At 42.5% G+C, this 18656-nt stretch overlaps 1 protein-coding gene across 1 annotated transcript; it reads right to left on the bottom strand.

Moving 5' to 3' along the window:
* Positions 1-749: 749 nt before the first annotated feature.
* On the bottom strand, positions 750-8433 carry BTF3 (basic transcription factor 3). Its single transcript, XM_014884474.2, has 6 exons — positions 8318-8433; positions 7943-8011; positions 4525-4638; positions 4121-4322; positions 1625-1681; positions 750-1109 (listed from the first exon to the last, which is right to left on the bottom strand). Exons 2-6 carry the CDS (start codon positions 8009-8011, stop codon positions 1063-1065), a joined length of 489 nt encoding a protein of 162 aa, XP_014739960.1. The 5' UTR covers positions 8318-8433; the 3' UTR covers positions 750-1062.
* Positions 8434-18656: the final 10223 nt, after the last annotated feature.

Raw genomic sequence — 18656 nt, 5'->3', positions numbered from 1 at the left:
AGTATCTATGACTCACAAACACGACATTTAGCTCTCAGCCCTGGAAACTCCATCTATACAGAGGTCAGAATGGAATTGTCTTTCTTGTGCCCTAAGAAGTTATCTTTTTCTCTGAAACACAACAAAAAACCCAAAAAGCAATAAAAACAACAGATGACTGAAACATTCAAATTATTAGTTAATAGATCTGAAGCTGGTAAATACAGATTTAGTTAAGAGCCACTATAAATTCTATTAATGCTTTTCCCCCTTTCTGTGCTTCATTCTCCCACATGGCTTCAGATAAGTAAAATTAAAATTGTATTGTTCAACCCATTAAACAGTTATGCAATGCAAATACCTAATAAACATTCACTGAAGATAAAAGTTTTAACACTCACACGTAGCTCCCCAAGACCATGAAGAACAGCAGCAAGCAGTTGGCAAGTAAAAATTCTTCCTCGATTTTCAAGTTTTGTTATATTAAGCCACTATTAACTGTTGCTAAAATACAGTTTTATTTCTTATATTCAGTAGGTTACAAAGTGGCTTATTGCCTACCTAGCTCCAACGTGCAATACAAGACATTCACCAATTAAGTCCAAAAGGTTTCATTACGCACAGGAAGTTTTTTCAGGAACCACCTTTTTAACACAGCACAAGGAAGATGCTCTGTAGAAAAGCACAACCTTTTAAGATTGTTTAATATTTAGAGCTTGTTGTTTAATATTTTTGTCCCTGATTTTCTGACAAAAAGTCACACCACAAACTTTGTTTCATATTTTTATTGTATGCCAAAGTTCCTTAAAGATGAGTGTTTGCTTGTATACAAGTTACTCAAAAATGTGTCTAGGCAGAAATTTGTTAGCAATCTGACTTATTTCAAAGCGTAGGTTTGTTCAAACAGGCCACAAAAATAATATTGTGTACAAGCAGTAACTAAGGAGCTGTAGATTCAAGGAGTTTCCAAACATCACAGATCTTGAGATCTCATCAGGAAATAAAATCAAGGCAGTCACAATATAAAAGAGCAGCTCCATGTAGTTTTTTCAAGTTTTAATTTTATTCAGGAGGTGACACAGTTCAGTTTGCCTCATTCTTCGAAGCTTCATCAAAGTTTTCAACAAGATCTAGAAAAAGATGGTTGGAATTAAAGTTTGACCCACTTCCCCTTTACCTAACATTCTGAGTCTGAGTTCTTTTCCTAAGTCCTACTTCATATCAAATTTTTACACCATAAAAACCTTCAGCTTGTAAAATACAGAGCAAATAATTTTTAAGAGCTTCAAGGTTCATCCTCCTTGCTCAACCAAGGAAATTTTTGATGGCTCATTAGAAAGCAGAACTCTAAAAGCATTTTAACTTCACTATAACAACTGGGCAGTGATTCTGACAAGGTAGTTTCTTATGGAATTTTAAATAATGATTTTAGTCATAGCTTAATTTCAACACAGGACAAAAATGCTAGCTCAAACTAAGAAGTCTCTCATGCTATCTGAAATTAATGAAATAATCTGCCCACAGAAATGTTGTGACAGCAAGTAACTAGACAACACTTTTACTATCCCTGGTCTGATCTTAGGCTATGCAAAAGACCTCTTGGGAAAATTCACTCCCTTTTCCTCTACTGCATATTTGCTCTTACCTGGAACTTCATCATCATCATCTTCACCAGTAGCAAGTGGTGCTTTTCCATCCACGGCTGCAAGAGAAGTAGTTCAAATGTTTTATTCAAGATCATCATACGCATTTTGATTTACTGTTTAGCTTTGTGTTTTTGAAAACATTATCAAAGATAATGCTAAGCTGCAATGCTTTATCCAGTTCTATAAATAAAAATCTTTATCTAATGTAGGAAGTTCACATTCCTTTCATTACTGATAATGCTCAAACAGCCCAATAGTGAAATTAGAAGGTGCATGCTAAACAGCATACTAGTCGACATCTTGTATCTAGGTATACTTAGTGCCCTGCACAACAATAATTTCCAAATTCAAGTGGAGATTGATTTTACTAGTTTTTCCTGAAAAAAAAAAATGTGGTAGTTTATGGACTACCACACGGCTCTTAAATTTACATATTTTATGTCATTAAGTTTTAAGAAATAGAAAGGATATTTTTATCCTACACATCTAAAGAAAGCTGAGGTATAATTGTGAAGTTGCAGGCAGACACACCACTAGAAAAAGTACTTAAAGGTATTCCTGTTCCCTTGTAGAGTCAGAGGAATATGGAACTGGACACACAATTTTACACTCCTTAGGTGGTCGCGGTGACCTAGTGCTCTTGTCCACGTTTGACTCAGTAATTTCTTTAACCACTCCTGCTGCATTTGACAGACATAGTGAGATTTAACCATCTCCATTGTAGCAGACCAGTGAGCATCTGATGAATTGGGCAGTAGTATAATGCTAACAATAGACACCTCAAGTGTCTAGGCGGTGCCTGTGCCACTACTCTACAACTACTCTTCTGTGTACTGTCAAATTGTCTCTTACTCTCTAGTACCTCAGCTTTATTCTAATTAATCCTTGTCAGTTTTTAAGAAAAGCGTGAGGTAGAAGATACACTATACACTGTACATTAATTTCTAGAGAACCAGAACTGACGAAAAAGCTTTACTTTGAAAGGGCTTGGGACAAGAACATCACTAACCTTCATTTGTTTTTTTAAGCAGCAGGAAGTCTTAAGCACAACTTAATGTTAAAAACAATATTTGAAAAGCAAACCATGTTATTTTGTCCTAAATCATCTGCATTCCCTCTCATCTCCAAGACCAGCCGAAGTTTACAATCATCACACATGCTCCACTCATTGACATTAGGCTTCCAAATCTAGCTGACAATGCTGAATAGAAATGCAACCAGTCTGGCATCCACTCTTAGTGGAGTCATTTACTAGAACATAAAAAGTAATCACTTCAAACAAACTTCCCTTCTTCTAAAATTCCGCAGTATACCTTAGAATATAACTTCTTGTAATTAGCTTCTCATTGTTATCAGAACCTCAGAATTCATTCTAAATAATTCAAGTACTTTTTTCTTTCAACCCCTACTATTATCATAAGAAAGTCACACAGGTGACATCAGAAGAAAGGATCATCATAAGGATCATCATGAGGATCATCATAAAGAATACTTTACCCCACATCTTGAAGATTACTTCTAGCAAAAATTTTTTTCATTGGTAAGTTAACAGGAGGGTACCATCAATTTTAGGAATGTAAACAGAGGCTGCTTTGTTGGCAACAGAGGAAGACAAAAATTAATGATCAAGTTACAATTGCCAAAAACTGGACACAATTATATTATCTCATTTTTTCCATGTTTAGGCTGTTCCATATCTTTAAAGGAATGGGCTTAAGATATTTCAGGAAGTAGAAAGACTGTACACACAGGACACACAGCGTCAACAAGTCTTTCACTCCTAATTCTCATCCTGCAGCAGCAGCACCTTTTTCAAACACTACATATTTAGGTCTCTCCTCTATTTTTCCTAGTTTTAGAAGGAACAAACACTCAGGTTTTTTTACTATTTTACATAAGGAACAAGAAGTTGGTATATCTAGCTTAACAGTCGTATCAGCCCTGTTCTCTACACTTTTCTACACATACTGAAATTATAATGTACTTCCTTATAAATATCCTGTAATTCCCTCCCATCAAAAAGCCCATGGAGAAATACCTTCACCACACCTGTAAGGAAGAAAAGCAATTGCAAGATATCTGTTATGTCCCTTTCCCCATTACTTACATTTCCATTCAAAGCGTCAAAAGAGGTATACTCAAACTTATCTTTCTTTAAAACCTAACACTTAAAGAGTATTTAATCCACCCAGCTTTAATGAACACGGTATGTCAAAATATGGTAGCCACATTAAGAAGGAAACTACCAGAAAATCAAGTCTGGCTACAGTTTTCCAGTGCTAACCCAGCTGTAAGACACACCAACAGGTGATTTTGCTTTACTGAGTCATACCTGCCATTTGATTTGAGCTATAAATAAAACTGATTTTAAAGTGTTTGATTTCTTTTTAAGCATTTTATAACATCCTTGCGGACAACAAGAGTGCACAGAATATCACTGCTGCTACAGAAATAAACCTCCTGTAAGCTGCCAGCATGAAACACGTTCAACCTACATTGCTTGGGTAGGGCTTCTGCCAATCTCCTGAGGCTGGTCAGACTGTCAGCTCCGAGCTGGTTTAGGATGCTAGGCAGCATTTCTGTCAGCTGCTTTGTCTCAGCATGGCCGGTGATAGTGAAGGTGTTAGCAGCCAGAGAAGCCTGAACTTTTGGGTTATTGAAGTGAATGACTGTTCCTTGATTGGTAAACATGTTTACCTGCAAGAAAAAAAAAAAATCCAGTATTTGAAGCAGCCTAACAGGATTTTTCAATTTAACAGAAAATCAACGTTCCTAAAGCTCCATAAAAACCTACTGATAATTTACAGACATGTTTAGGATCTGTTACTCACCAGAAAATTTATTTTAATACATTTTCTATTCATATTTAAAAATTATTTTTTTCCTTTGAAGCAATTACCTCTTCAATACCAGAAATATTGTTGACTCCCAGTTTTTTCAATGAAAACTGAAGTTTTTTATCATCTGCTGTAGCTGTTCTGTGAACAACCTTCTTCTTTCTGCGGGCAGTACCCTTTACAAAACAAACAAACAAAAAAATTACAAGGTAAAACTTAAGTAGTTCTCCCGAACTCTAATCCTAAGTGCTATATAACTACATTACAATATCTACAAATCAACTTAACATACTGATCCTGTGTTTCAGTGCATGCAATCCTGCTGCCCAACTGCAGTGCAGCAATCTTTCTCTTGCACTAAGGCAAGACTGGCACGTGGGAAAAGCATGAGGTTTTTAGGAAGCAATGCCATCAGAGAATATTTACTCCACAAATTTCATGGTTTACTGCAGCATCTTATAAAAAGGAAGATGCAAATTTACCCTTGTTAATCCAAATTATCACAAGACATAAAACTGAAGAATGAACAGTTTTAAGCAATTTCCAAAAGTTATTAGTTTTTCCTTAGATTGTCTTTCCTAAAGTATAGACAAATTTTGGTAATAGTCAGAGGCTATATAAACACATCATTAACAAATGAATGAGAAAAGTCAAAATACTACATTTTCATTCTAAATAGCCATCTGATGAATTTACATATTTGAAGAATGCCTACTTTTCAAAAAATATTTCATAAATACATTTTAAAAAATACTTCTAGTGTTCTAAACCAGCCCTCTTTAGAAACCAAACAAGCAAAGGTTAAGCTGTCCTACAGAGTCAGAGCTCTAGATTTCTCCAGGGAAGTAAATGTCCCACATTAGAAGATACCTATTTCTAAGAAAAAGCAGAAAATGTCATTCTCTAATTGCCTGCAAAAGGGTTCAGGAAAATCTGACATTAAATGTCTGTAAGTGAAACTAAACTGCTTTTTGACATAGTGCGACTATTAATCTAAGTCCTCCCACTCCATCTGCTCATCTACCAGATGCTAATAATAAGATAATGTGTTGATGCCTAGTCATATAAATAGCTGCAATTCCTTTTCAGTTTACTGTCAGAAGTTTGAAAGCTGCCTGGACACTAACTCTTAACATAATTCTGTTACCAAAAATGAGGAATATTAGTGACAAATTCATATAAAACTAACACTTGGAACACTACCACTCAGACATTTAGGTTTTTGTCTAGAAAACCAGATATTCATACCCTGCTACTGTCAGGTTACGCACAATGGTTTGGAAACTACTAAAAGTAATAGAAATGCTTTATTTTAGTGCCTCGTCTACCCAAGAATTGAGGTATATGTTAAGCCCCTCTAGACACAAGAATTCTCAATAAATTTCAGAACGTGATGTCTTGAACCAAGGGATATGGAGGAATATGTACCTCCTCCACACTCACCTCAACTTACATAGTGACAATACCTTGAAAATCCCAGAAATAATTTTCCATTATAAAATAAATAAATAAATATTACAAGTGCAGGCATTCCAACTATTTCACAGGCCAATTTTAAAACATAAATTACCATTCTATGCTTTGCTTAATGTCTCTAAAAGCCCTATATTGACCAGTGAGCTGCAGGAACTCTAATCTGAATGCATGCTTTCACATGATGGACGCTAAAAGCCTCTACAATCAATAAACACACACTGGTTAACATGCATACAATCAGCAATATAATACAGGAGTTCTCTAATTAATCATTAACATATAGCAAGAATATGCAAAAATTACTAAGGCAGCTAATTACTACATAAACCCTGCTTTAAGGCTGCCTAAATCTTCAGCGAGGAGAGGAGAGGAGAGGAGAGGAGAGGAGAGGAGAGGAGAGGAGAGGAGAGGAGAGGAGAGGAGAGGAGAGGAGAGGAGAGGAGAGGAGAGGAGAGGAGAGGAGAGGAGAGGAGAGGAGAGGAGAGGAGAGGAGAGGAGAGGAGAGGAGAGGAGAGGAGAGGAGAGGACTTGGAAACTGTCAGCAAGAGTTCTGTTGAATAATTTGTACTCTAGAACATTGTAGAACTCCGTCAGGTAGAAAAGATTCCTGACAAACTTCTGAATGAAGACTAACACTGTAATTAAAATGTTTACTGTCATATGACTATATTAAACATACTTTTCTCAAGTTATACGCAAACACACAACACAAACACATACATTCAGACGTAACAAAATAAAAAGTTGTTCTGATTATATTAGTCTGCAGTTACAGAAGTATGACAAGTATAGAATTACCAACTTTGCACAGAAAGGCAAAAAACTACCTTGAGCACCCTAAGTATTTGTGACAAGTCAGCAACATAACTCTTTAAGATCTGTTATAAAAACTACACCCAACCTCACCTGCTGTAAGGTATTCTCACTCCAAATCCAAATATGGACACATTTTCTAAAATAGTCCAAACAATTATCACAGAATGCCTAGAAGAGGACTACAGTGACCATCTAGTTCCAACCCTCCTGCCACAGGCAGAGACACCTCTAACTAGACCAGGTTACTCAGAGTCCCATCCAACCTAGCCCCTAACACCCCCAGGGATGTGACAACCACAGCTCCTCTGGGCAACCTGTTCCAGTGCCTGACCAGTCTCACAGTAAAGAATTTTTTCCTAATATCCAATCTAAACCTACTTTCAAGTTAAACCCATTCCCCCCTTGACATGCCACTATGTGCTCCTGTAAGTAGTCTTGATACATCTTTCCTGTAGGCTCCTTTAAGGTGCTAGGAGGCCACAATAAGGTTACTCTAACGCCTCCTCTTTTGCAGGCTGACCAGTCCCAATTCTCTCACACTGATTTTGACAGGAGAGGAGCTCCAGCCCTCTGATCAATTTCCTGTCCCTTCTCTGGACTCACTCCAACAGTTCCATGTCCTTCCTGTGCTGGGAGCCCAGAGCTGGATGCAGTCCTGCAGGTGGGGTCTCAGCAGAGCAGAGGGGCAGAATCCCCTCCCTGCCCTGCTGCCCACACTGCTCTGGATGCAGCCCAGCACACGTTTGGCTCTCTGGGCTGGGAGTGCCCATGGCTGGGTCATGTCCAGCCTGTCAGCCACAGCACCCCCAAGCCCTTCTGGGCAGGGCTGCTCTGACCTGTTCACCACAGCCTGCGTTGACAGCAGGAGCTGCCCTGACCCAGCTGCAGTACCTTGCAGTTGACCTTGCTGATGATGAGATTCCCATTCGCCCTAATATAAAATATCAAGTCTGCTGTAACATAACGTACACAGAGAGAAATGGCTGGTGATTCAGCTACTACATATTGCACCTATAAAAGTAACTTCCGAGGGCCCTGGAGGAGCACAGCTTCCCTTGAGGACAGTCTCGTGAAGCTGAGAGCATTCAGGGCTGCTCCTCACACTCGTTTCCAGGGCCCCTTGTGCCAAGCCCGATATGCGCGCAGGGACACGCAATCCCGATGGTAGCGCGGGGAGGCGGCTCCTACCTTGCCACCGATGCGCACTTGGGCCTGCAGCTTGGCCAGCTTCTCCTGGTTCATGATAGTTTCCTTCATCTGCGAAAACAACGAGAGCGCCCGGAGCAGCCGGGTGTGGTAACACATGTGGGGGCTAGTGGGCACAGGGGGCTCAGCAGCCGCCGCTCACCACACGCCTACACGCTCCTCCGCGGCACGCGGGAGCCCCGCCCCGCCACAGGGCCGCGAACGGTCCCAGATCGCGGGCAGAGCCACCGAGCCCAGCCGAACCTCCCTTCAGGCCCAGTCCGTAACCGACGTCCCTTTCTCCAACCACCACCGCCGCCCGCCGCCCCTGGCCCAGTCACGCTGCCCTCCGGCCGCCCCCCGCCGCCCCCGCCGTACCTCGGCGAGCGGAGGGGCGCGGAGCGCGGCTGGAGGAGGCGGGCAGGACGCGGGGCCGGGATCCGCACGCGGGCGCAGCGAGATGGCGGCCGGAAGGAAGGAGCTGCGCGCCCGACCGCGCGTGCGCCGCGCCGGGCCCGGCAGGGGGCGCCCCACCGCCCTCAGGGCGGGCGGGGCCCGGCGGGTCACGGAATCCCGGGATCGTTGGGTTGGGAAAGCGTTGCGGTGTCATTGAGTCTGCCGTATGACCGAACATGGCCGTCTCAAACAGACCATGGCACCCAGTGGCACGGCCAGTCTTTCCTTTGACAACTTCAGGAATAGTGACTCTAGCATCTTCCTGGGGCAAGAATAGTGACTCTAGCATCTTCCTGGGAAGCCCCTTCCAATAACTTGTCACTCCTTCTGTGAAGAAATTCTTCTTGATGTCATACCTAAAGTTCTCCTGGTGCAGCTTAAGACTATGTCCCCTCATCCTGCTGACCAGTGGCCAACCTTCCCCTTGCTGGACCTCCTTTCAGGTAGTTGTAGAGAGTGATAAGGTCACCCCTCAGTCAACTCCAGGCTAAACAATTCCAGTTCCCTCACCTGTTCCTCATAGGACTTGTGCTCCAGACCCTTCACCAGCTTTGCTGGCCACCTCTGGTCTTCTGCCAGCACCTCAGCGTCCTCCTTCTAGTGAGGGGCCAAGGACTGGACACAGCAGTGAATGTGTGGCCTCACCAGTGCCAAGTACAAAGGGACAATCCCTGCCCTGGTCCTGCTGGCCACACTATTGCTGGAACAGGCCAGGATGCCATTGGCCGGTTTGGCCACCTGTGCACACCCTGGCTTATGTTTGGATCAGCACCTCTAGGTCCTTTTCCTGTGGGCAGCTTTGCAGCCACTCTGCCCCAGCCTGTGAGGCTGCCTGGGGTTACTGTGGACAAAGGGCAGGACCTAGCATTCGCCATGCCTCCCCTCACCATGCCTCACATTACCATGCCTTACTCACTTTGCTGCTCTCTTACCTGCCCTACCTGCAGCCTTGCCATGGAAGTTCCCCGCCACAGGCATGATATCCATGGCCTAGCATCACGGAATCACAGAACCATTGGGGTTGGAAGGGACCGCTGGGGATCATCCAGCCCAATGCCCCTACTAAGTCAATGTCATCCAGAGTAGGTGACACAGGAACATATCCACATGATTTTGAATGGCAAGAAAGACACTCCACAGCCTCCTTGGGCAGCCTGTTCCAGTGCTCAGCCACCTTCAACATAAAGAAGTTATCCCTCATTTTGAGATGGAATTTCTTGTGTTCTAATTTATGGCCATTGCTCCTCATCCTGTCGCTGTGCACAACTGAAAAGAGTCTGGCACCATCCTCTTGATACCTGCCTTTGAGATATTTATGTGTATTGACAAGATCTCTTCTTAGTCTTCTCTAGACTAAACAGGCCCAGCTCCCACAATCTCCCATAAGAGAGATGCCCCAGCAATTTCATTTGTGTGGCTGGACCCTCTCCAGTAGTTCCTTGTCTTTCTTGTACTGAGGAGTCCAGAACTGGACATGGTGCTCCAGATGTGGCCTCACTAATTACATGTTTATTATTTTTCATGCTAGAAAACATATAAGCATTGTGTTTCTCTCTCACGTGTGTAGTGCTGACACCCCCTGAAAGCCTATGGCTGTGCTTCTCCCTGCTATCCCCAGAAATTTGCCTCCTTCCTCCCAGCTGGCCACTGCAGAGGTCTGTGGTGGGGCCCCTTAAATGAACCAACCCCTGATACCCTCAGCTGCCCCTGCCCAGCCAAACTACTGAGTTTTTTCCTGTTACCACTGCCTGTGTGTCAGTCCTTGTTCTTTTTATTTCTTCTAGCTTTTGTGTTTTCCATTGTGGCTGTTCCTCCTCTGTAATGTTATGGTAATTTCTAAGCTACCCACATGTGGCTGCATGTTGCTGGTCACAGGATACCCTCTGTGTGCCCTCGCTGGATCCCTCAGAGATGTTCCCCTGTAGCCGTGTTTTCCCTCACTGAGGCCTTAATATGCCGTTTTTACGTATTGGCAGTCTATGTGTTTTCCAAATCCTATTTTGAGAGCCAAACACACACCTCCCATGCCCTAACTCACACAGTTGCTGCTGCCTTTGAGTATATGTAAACCCTCATATATATCTTCCTCAGTTTGCATTTCTGAGCCAGAGATCATTCATGGCCTACAATTCCAGTCCCCGACGAGTGTGCCAATGTGTTTGAGTTTACTCTGAGTGGAACTAATCTCACAGCCACGGGGAACGCGCATGCCTGTCTCCAACAGAGGGCAAAGCGGTGGTTGCAGGACCTGTGCTGCACAGCAGAGGGCAGGAACAGATCTATGGGGGAAGGAGCCTGGCGTTCTCATCCGTGCTACACGTGCTCGCAGAGTGATGCCAGAGAGGAGAAGCCTTGTTGCTCCATGGTCCCAATCACCACCACAACTGAACCCGAGGAGCCTACTGGCAGCAGTAGGAATACTACTGACCTTGCCATCTCACCCTGTATTTTGATGCCTTTTATACTTGTTCTTCCCTAGGATATCCTCAGTTAATTATTCTCTTTGATCTTGTGTCTGTAAGACTGTGTTAATAATTAATCTATCCTTCTTTATTGATTAACATTGTCTTCCTTGTTAGGAATCCCCAGAGCCAAGGTTTTGCCAAGGCACTACTTGTTTTGCATCTGTAAATTTTGTTTTCTCTTAACGTTATTTTTCACTACACCAGAACTGGGTGTTAATTTGTACAGAAGATTTTGATCCTGTTAAAATCGAGGCTTTTGTAATTAGTGAAAATTAGTCATAACTCCAAGATTACTCCATCTGGTGGTGATAGATATTCTCAAGGATGTGATGATTCAAAAGATGCTGCTGAAGAGCAGCAGCTTCTGTGCCTCCCACAAGATGAATCACAGATGAAAATTAGAGGAAGATCAAACAACTGTAAAAATGGTGGGGGACCTCCAAAAATTTGGTCTACTGTATCTGGAAAATTTGAACAGTCAATAAGTTTGTGGAGAAAAGATGGCTAGGGAAGCCCATATTATTTAATCTGAGCTAGCAAACCCAGTACATAATTCTGAAGGGGGGGGGGGGGGGGGGAAAGAACAGATTTAGGAGAAGAGAGTGTTTGGATGTAGTTTGGGGAAGAGTTTCTTAGGAATTAAAAAGAAAGCTGATAAATTTATTGCAGGATGAAACTGCCAATGTCCCTGCAGCAAAAGTGAAGACATCCGACATGAAGAAAACCAAAACAAACCTGAGTCACTGCAAGCTATTGAAAGTAAAAATTTACCTGCTTCAGATTTATCACAGCTAACTGTCCATATATATGAAATATTGTATAATTATTATTAATTATTAATAGAATTATTAGTATTCTAAGCCAAATAATGATTACAAGCAAGCAAAATATTTTATTAGGCTAAACTACTGAAGTGAAAATTAATCACATAAAGATTATTCCAAGATAGGAACTGTAGAAAATGCTGTTCCAGCTGGCATATCTAGAGATGATATGATCTCATATGCCTTCATGTGAGATTTTTGAAGACAAACCGTGATGAAAACCACATCGCTGAGTTGTATCAGGAGTCAGCTAAAGTGATTCAAGAGTGGCAGTCAAAGGACTCTAAGATTTGGTTACGTTTCGTGGATCAAACAGGAGACCTTCAAAAAACAAACTTAACATCTGAGAAACAGTATTTTAGCATGCTAAAATAGTATCAGCTTGTTTTCTTCAGTTGTTCTTTTGTAATTCTATAATGGGAAACATAAATGTAAACCTGGATTTAGTTGTACTGAAGAACTTCTATTGAGAGATGAAGCAGATGCAAGGCCTGTACCACTGAGATAGACCCTGAGCTTAGTAAGCACCTTTTCAGTTCTGAAAAAGGGTGAAAGACATGACCTCAAAAACATCAAAGAATATACATTGCTAAAGGAAAGTTCATTAGCTACACAGAAACAGCATAGGAGTTGAGGAAGATCATTAACATTGTTACTTGGAAAATTTGTTTCCTAAATTATATGAAAGTTTAAAGGCAGGATAATGACATATGCTCTCAAAATGCCAGTGGAAAAGCTCTCCTAAAAGTCATGGTCAGTGCCAAATAATAACAGGGCATGTGGAGGAGAGGTGTTAGTATCATATTGAGGGCGCTAATCACAGGTCATAGACATAAGTGATCATAAGGCTATAGTGAAGTAATATTTGTCCTGATTATCACAGACAACAAAGCAGCAAAGGAAATCTGATAATCAAAATTTCATTCGGAAACAGTTGTTCAGAAAAAGGCTGTATTTAACTGCAGGAAGGGGAAAAGCACTAAGTAATTTTGAAAATATCCATGTGTGCTAGTAATTTAATGGAGGAAGATGGCAACATTATGGAGTAGAGAACCAAAATTGTTGAGGGAGAGATGAATAGAAAAGAAACCATCTCCAGATATCTAGACATAAGACTCACTGAAGAATTAGTAACTTTTAAAGGGATATAAAATATATAACCATTGATACTAGCTCAGAAAGATTGAACTTAAGTCTGGTGTTGTTTTCATCTCATATATTACCATGTCATATCATGTGTCGCAGGGTTGATCTGTAATAGGCTTTAATTCGACAAGGCAGAGAGGCTGCTACCCAGAAAACTGTCCTTTTCTCACCATGTCTATAGCTTTTAAACTCAGCAACCCAAAATACCTGGGTTTCAAGGCATATAACAAGCCTTTCATGACCTCTGGGATGCCTCTCTCTGTAACACGCTGCAGAGTCCTACTGGAGAGTAGTTGGAGTAGTGCTACATCAAGAATCCCCTGCCTTCACTGTACATGGGTCAAATGGGCTTTGCAGGACGTTTATGAGTTCATGTTAATGAAACTGCTAAAAGCTCACCAAGAAAGGCTTGCCTATTAGTCTTAGCCAATAACAAATATCTTGCTAGAAAATGAGAGATAGAAGTCACTATATTCCTTACTGGCCATGTGTGAAAAAGGTGGTACCTTAAATTTATGCACAGGTGTTAGAGACCTAGACAAACATATTTATTCCTATAGGCATCCTATACGCAGAATTTGAAGACTTAAATCCTTCAAGCCATAATCACAGAAATGTTTTGACCTGTGCTAAGATAGTGGTCTTTGTATTGTCTTTAAAGAATTAACACTTACAAGTCAAAAATATTGATATTGTTGAGACAGCATGACCCAACATCAGCATGTAAATGTGTAATGTATCACGTTTAGCCTAGGATGAATCAGGACTAAATTTGGCCCACTTTAGAAGCGTAGGTGCCATCATGCTATCTTTGACTAATGCCTTGGCAGCTGCAAAATTCTTATTTATTCTGGATTTGACTTCTTTGATTCTCTAGAGCTCCTGGTCCGTCTGGTGCTCGGCAGGAGGTAAATGGTAAGCATAAATGGCAAGAGGTGGAAAGGTTGGACAAGGCAAGGGCCTTTCTTCTTCTGCAACAGTTAGCTGTTATTTCTGCTCAAGTCCTGGCAGGAACTCATTACCAACCAAGTTCTAGATAGAAAAACTGATCTTCTTTGTCTTTGATCACAATATAGCTATCCCCAAGGATTTCCAAGTGAACAAAGAATATACCTGCCGATATTCACTTCATTTATGAGTGAGTTTGTACTCCTTCGGGGCTTACTTCCATCGTTTGAGGCACTAATTATGGGATCTCCCTCCTAGTTTGCTAAAGCTTGTCTACAACTATAAAAAGTAGGGCTTATGTGGAAAAATATTAGAAAGGTTTTCAGTAGTTGGTGAAGTTGTAAAATTAAGGGTAACCTAAACAGGCATGATTTTTTTGTGTGAGAAGTACTCTGCTCTATCCACTCTGGCAGCCAGTGTTTCATTTTGTAAGTCTGATATCCCTCCAGCAGCACTGGAAATAGTTACTGGCTTAAAAGAGTAGAAATGATAAGTTGAAATTAAAACTGGTAAAGTAAACTTAAGAATCTCATGCTGTTTTGAAGGACTATTATGAAAATAATAGGGATGAGATGAATGAGGGAGAAAGTGGAGAGAATGACAAAGATTGTTAGAAATGCATAATTACTTCTGTGCTAGTCCACTGATTCTGAAGGAGAACTCCTCAACATTTAAAAAAGGTGGCCAATAAAAATATTTGTGATAGAATCTGCAGAGTCATGAACAGGAGGAAAAAAGGGTCTAATGACACTTGTCCCTTGTCTCTTCTAGTACAAAAATGAGACCATATCACATTTAAATGGGAAGATGACTTGCAAAAAGCTAATGAAAAGAGGCACTTCTTACCACTCATGGTTAGAGCTTAGAAGCATTTCGCCACAGAATATGTTTAGTGGTGTAAATGTACATGAGTTCAAAAAATGACTGGACAAATTAATGTAATAAATTCTCTCACAGGCTATTAAATTCAGATATTATCTCTGCTTTAAAACAAATAAACAACTTGAAACTTAGGTTTCTGGCAGCTAGGAATCAATTTTACAAGCTTGTTTTGTTCCTATATTCTTCCCTAAACAGCTGATGTTAAAATCAGTTTACACTGCTAGATGGGTCTTGGTCTAATCTGATAAAAATGTGTCTTAAGATCAGAACATCATGAGAACACTCAATCACATTTTTACAGAAATTAGAAGCCCAAAGGAACTTACAGGAAGTGACTTTCACTTGTCAGAGCAAATGTGCATATCCTGCAAGAATTTTAGAACAAGGAGGGAAAAAGAAACCCAAGCCAACCAACAAACAAATAACACAAAACCCCAATAAAATCCAACCCAACCGAGCAAATAAACCAAACCAACTTGTTCAAGAAGAAAGAAATGTTTGACAAGGGTAAAGGGGAGATCATCTCTGAGGATAGTAAACCATTTTTCAGCAGTGGACATGGCTGGAACCCCAGATTTTTCTTCAGTTTTTCAGGTGACTGCTGCCAAGCCTCTGCAATGCATTGTGATTACACAGACTTTGTAATCCCAGCCTCCACAGAAGGCTTAAAGGAATTGTTGCCTTCCCCAAAACTGCATGGCAAGAGTAGAGGAAAATAAATATCCAAAAAGTGGAGATAACATGGTGGTCACTTTTATACTGGGCAAAGAAGACCACAGCTGTCACTGTTATTGTCTTTGTCATGGACACCACCATCCTTTTGCAAGGTCATTGCTGGAGCATTTATTCATTCCATGACACAAGCAGCTCAGAATTCAGTCCAATCTTTGACCCAAGGCATGACATTCACAGAAAACGTTAATTATTCAAGAAATGATTCTATACATTAAGAAAAAGTCCAGTTCTGCAGCTCCAGAAAACTCAGAGCACCTCAACCAGAGTGCCAGTGTGGCTGCTTGAAAATGCCCTAAATAGTGTCCAGGGTAATCTTTGATTTTTAATAAAGGTCTGTGCTGCCCTGATAATATGAGGATGTTCTGTATATGCATGCAGGAATTGTGTGTACAATACATAACAAAAAGTTACAAATTATATTAATTTTGAATTTTTAATTAATTTTAATTTGCCCAAACAATAAAAAGTATAAACCTTATCTGGGTAACTGTGTTGCTCATCTTGCTTCTGTGCAGCTGTGGTTTTAGGTGCGTGATGTATCAGGTCATTTACAATCAGCCAGAAACCCTAGAACACAGCCCCCGACATCCTGGGTCAAGGGTGGTCGTTTGGTTGGATATGTGGGCAGAGACCCCCGGGATGGAGATGGTAAGGTGGTCGAGGAAGTTCCAACCATTTCGCGGAGGGCCTGTTCTTAGGTCCCCTCCAAAACTCTCCTTTTCTTCAGGGTCTCGGGGTCCCGCTCAGTCGATGAGCGGGGGATTCCTGCCCGACCCTGCCTTTCTCGGGAGCTGATTTGGGCGGGGAGGCCACGCCGGGCCCCCTACCCCGCACACGGCGTCCCACAGCCGGCGCTCCTTGCCGGTAGATGGCATCCCCTGTCCGCGCAGAGCAGCGCCCGGAGCGGAGCGGCGCGGAGCGGGACCGGCCGCGAGGTGGGGGACAGGGCAAAGCCCGCGGTCCCGCGGCTGGCCGGGCTTTACCGAGGGAAGTGCCACTCACGGCTGAGCCGCCGCTGCTTCCCTTCTTTTCTTTCTTGCCTTTTTGAAACGACACCTGCCGGGATTAGGACGGGAACCATCCGAAGATAGTCAAAGGCAAGTCACGGTCTCCAGGGACTGAAGTAACATCAGGTATTGATTGCCCGCACTGGAGGCTGACTCAACTGACCCCCCAAAAAGGAATCCCCTCAGCAGCTCACACACACAACATACACACCCTGCAGCGACAGACGAGCTTGCAGTGTTGGCCAAGCCTTCCAGAGGGGTCACCATCACCTCCCTAGGTCACCCCGATCGGCCACATCCAGAAAGACCCGCACCCCAGCCGAGGCTCCCGGGAACTCGGTGCTATCGAAGAGCCGGTGTCACACGCTCAGTGAAAAAACCCGTCCGTTCTGCTAGCAGAGGATCGAGGGCAGATCCCGGCTCTTTTGGTTTGTCGCTACAGAGGTTCTTCCCCGTGCATTTTTAAACTTCACCGTTCTTCATACTTAAGAGCATGATTTTTAAAATATGGTTTTAAACGTTCAAACTAGGAGAATAAAATGAATAAAAGGTGTGGGAAAGGAAGCAGAAAGCTAAAATGCTCTTTGTAAAGAGGAGAAACCTCTTGAAGACGGAAAATCCTGTCCACCTTTCTTTTAGTAGCTTCCCTAGGACCTCAAAACTAATTCTAAGAGAGATTTTATGAACTGTGGGGACTGTAAATCTCGAGTGATATCTGTTTTTCTACAGAAAAAAAAATAGTAGTCAGTTGCTGGGTCTAGAGGGTTTTTTCTTTCCTTTCCTTTTTTCTTCCTTGTTTTGTAACTTTTGGTGTTATTGTCTTGCAGGCGCCTTAGTAGTGAACAAAATGTAAATAGGATTATTTGGAAATAGTAGAAAGGATTATGTTGTAAATCCATGGAAACAGGGTGGCTTGTAGCTTTAGGTTAGAACAGTATATCGAAAACATATTTCAAGATATTGGGTGTATACGTTGTTTGCAAAGCGAGGTTTTATCAATAAGATTTTATGCATCAGTCTTCCCTTCTTACGACGATTTCTGCCTAAGAACGAAATGCTCCCCTACTCCTGTCCCAGTCGGATCCTGATTGCGGTCTATCCTGCCACAACTGGGAACGATGGGATTTTTCAAAGCCCTTCTTTTTAAGACCATGGTAATTGCATTCTGTCCAAATTTGTGGGGGTTTTATTTTGTTTGGGTTCTTTGGTGGAGTTTTTGTTTCTTTTTTCCCCTTGCCCAGCCCTTACATAAAGGGGGCCCCGGTCCTCCGTCGTCTCATAGATCACCTGAAAAGGGGAAGAGTGCCCCTAAATTAGCAAGCAGTCCTCTGTCGCTTTCTCAGGGGTGTTGCTCCTACTTAAAGCGAAAGTCCCATTCTAAAGGCCAGTGAATTTATTTCCTTTGCATACAAAGGAGGTAACGCTAATTCTCTGTTAGTGTTTCTCATAATGGAGGGAGCTGCTTCTCTCTCTTTAGTAACCATAGCCTTACAATTAAACTGAGAATAGTGATGTGTTTTGGAGGCTGTTCTTTTAGAACTTGTGAGGTCAACATCGAGAGGTATTTTATTTCATTCTAAAGTAAATCAAACTCTGGAGGGTGACGGCGGAGAGGTAGGGAGGGCTGTCTCTAAACCATTCCGCGAACACAAGTTTGAAGTTTACTAACTCACCATCTCCCTCTCCGGTTTGACGTTTTTTTCCCCTCTTCCTTCCCACGGGAAACAGCACCCCGTCTCTGAGGGCAGGCCCGGATGATGAGAAGCTTCTAGACCCTCCAGACGGTTTTTAGGAAGATGCTCCCACACTTTGTGGCAGACTTGCACTTTTTTTTTTTTTTTCTCCAGGGGGTTCAAGTGTTTTCTTTATTTCCACCCTTTTCCACTAAATATGGCACCGGTCTCCCCGCAGCCCCCTAGATGGATGGGGTGAGGCCGGGGGAGCCGGGACAGTGGCGAGGCCCCCTTCTTGGAGGGGGAGACACGGCGCCGCTCCCCCCGCCAGGGTCTGACGCTCGGAGCCATGTGATGGCCCCCTCGCTATAAGGCGGGGAGGAAGGCCGCCCTCCCTGGGACTAAGCCCCAGCCTTTTCACCGTGTTTCCTAAGGCCCAGCAAGCCATCCCCTACGCCCTCCCTCCTCTCCAGCCTCCTCCCCTCTCCTCCTCCCAGGACTAGGCGCGCTCCCTCCTGCCCCGCATCCATTAATGTCTGGGGGCTGAGGTGAGGAGAAAGAAGGGGAAACCGACTTCCAGG

The sequence above is a fragment of the Sturnus vulgaris genome, chromosome Z (genome assembly GCF_052056855.1).
Source record: "Sturnus vulgaris isolate bStuVul1 chromosome Z, bStuVul1.hap1, whole genome shotgun sequence".
Lineage (NCBI taxonomy): Eukaryota > Metazoa > Chordata > Aves > Passeriformes > Sturnidae > Sturnus > Sturnus vulgaris.
The sequence above is the reverse complement of the archived record's forward strand: the minus strand, read 5'-3'. Positions and strand labels throughout refer to the sequence as shown.

Bases quoted from the DNA above. Each gene is read 5' to 3' on its own strand.
- BTF3 (XM_014884474.2), bottom strand. From the start codon at position 8,011: ATGAAGGAAACTATCATGAACCAGGAGAAGCTGGCCAAGCTGCAGGCC. The intron at 4,639-7,942 runs GTAGGAGCCGCC...TGTTTTGTAAAG, and splicing joins AAGTGCGCATCGGTGGCAAG to GGTACTGCCCGCAGAAAGAA. The intron at 1,682-4,120 runs GTAGGTTGAACG...CTTCTCTTGCAG, and splicing joins AGAAGCCCTACCCAAGCAAT to CCGTGGATGGAAAAGCACCA.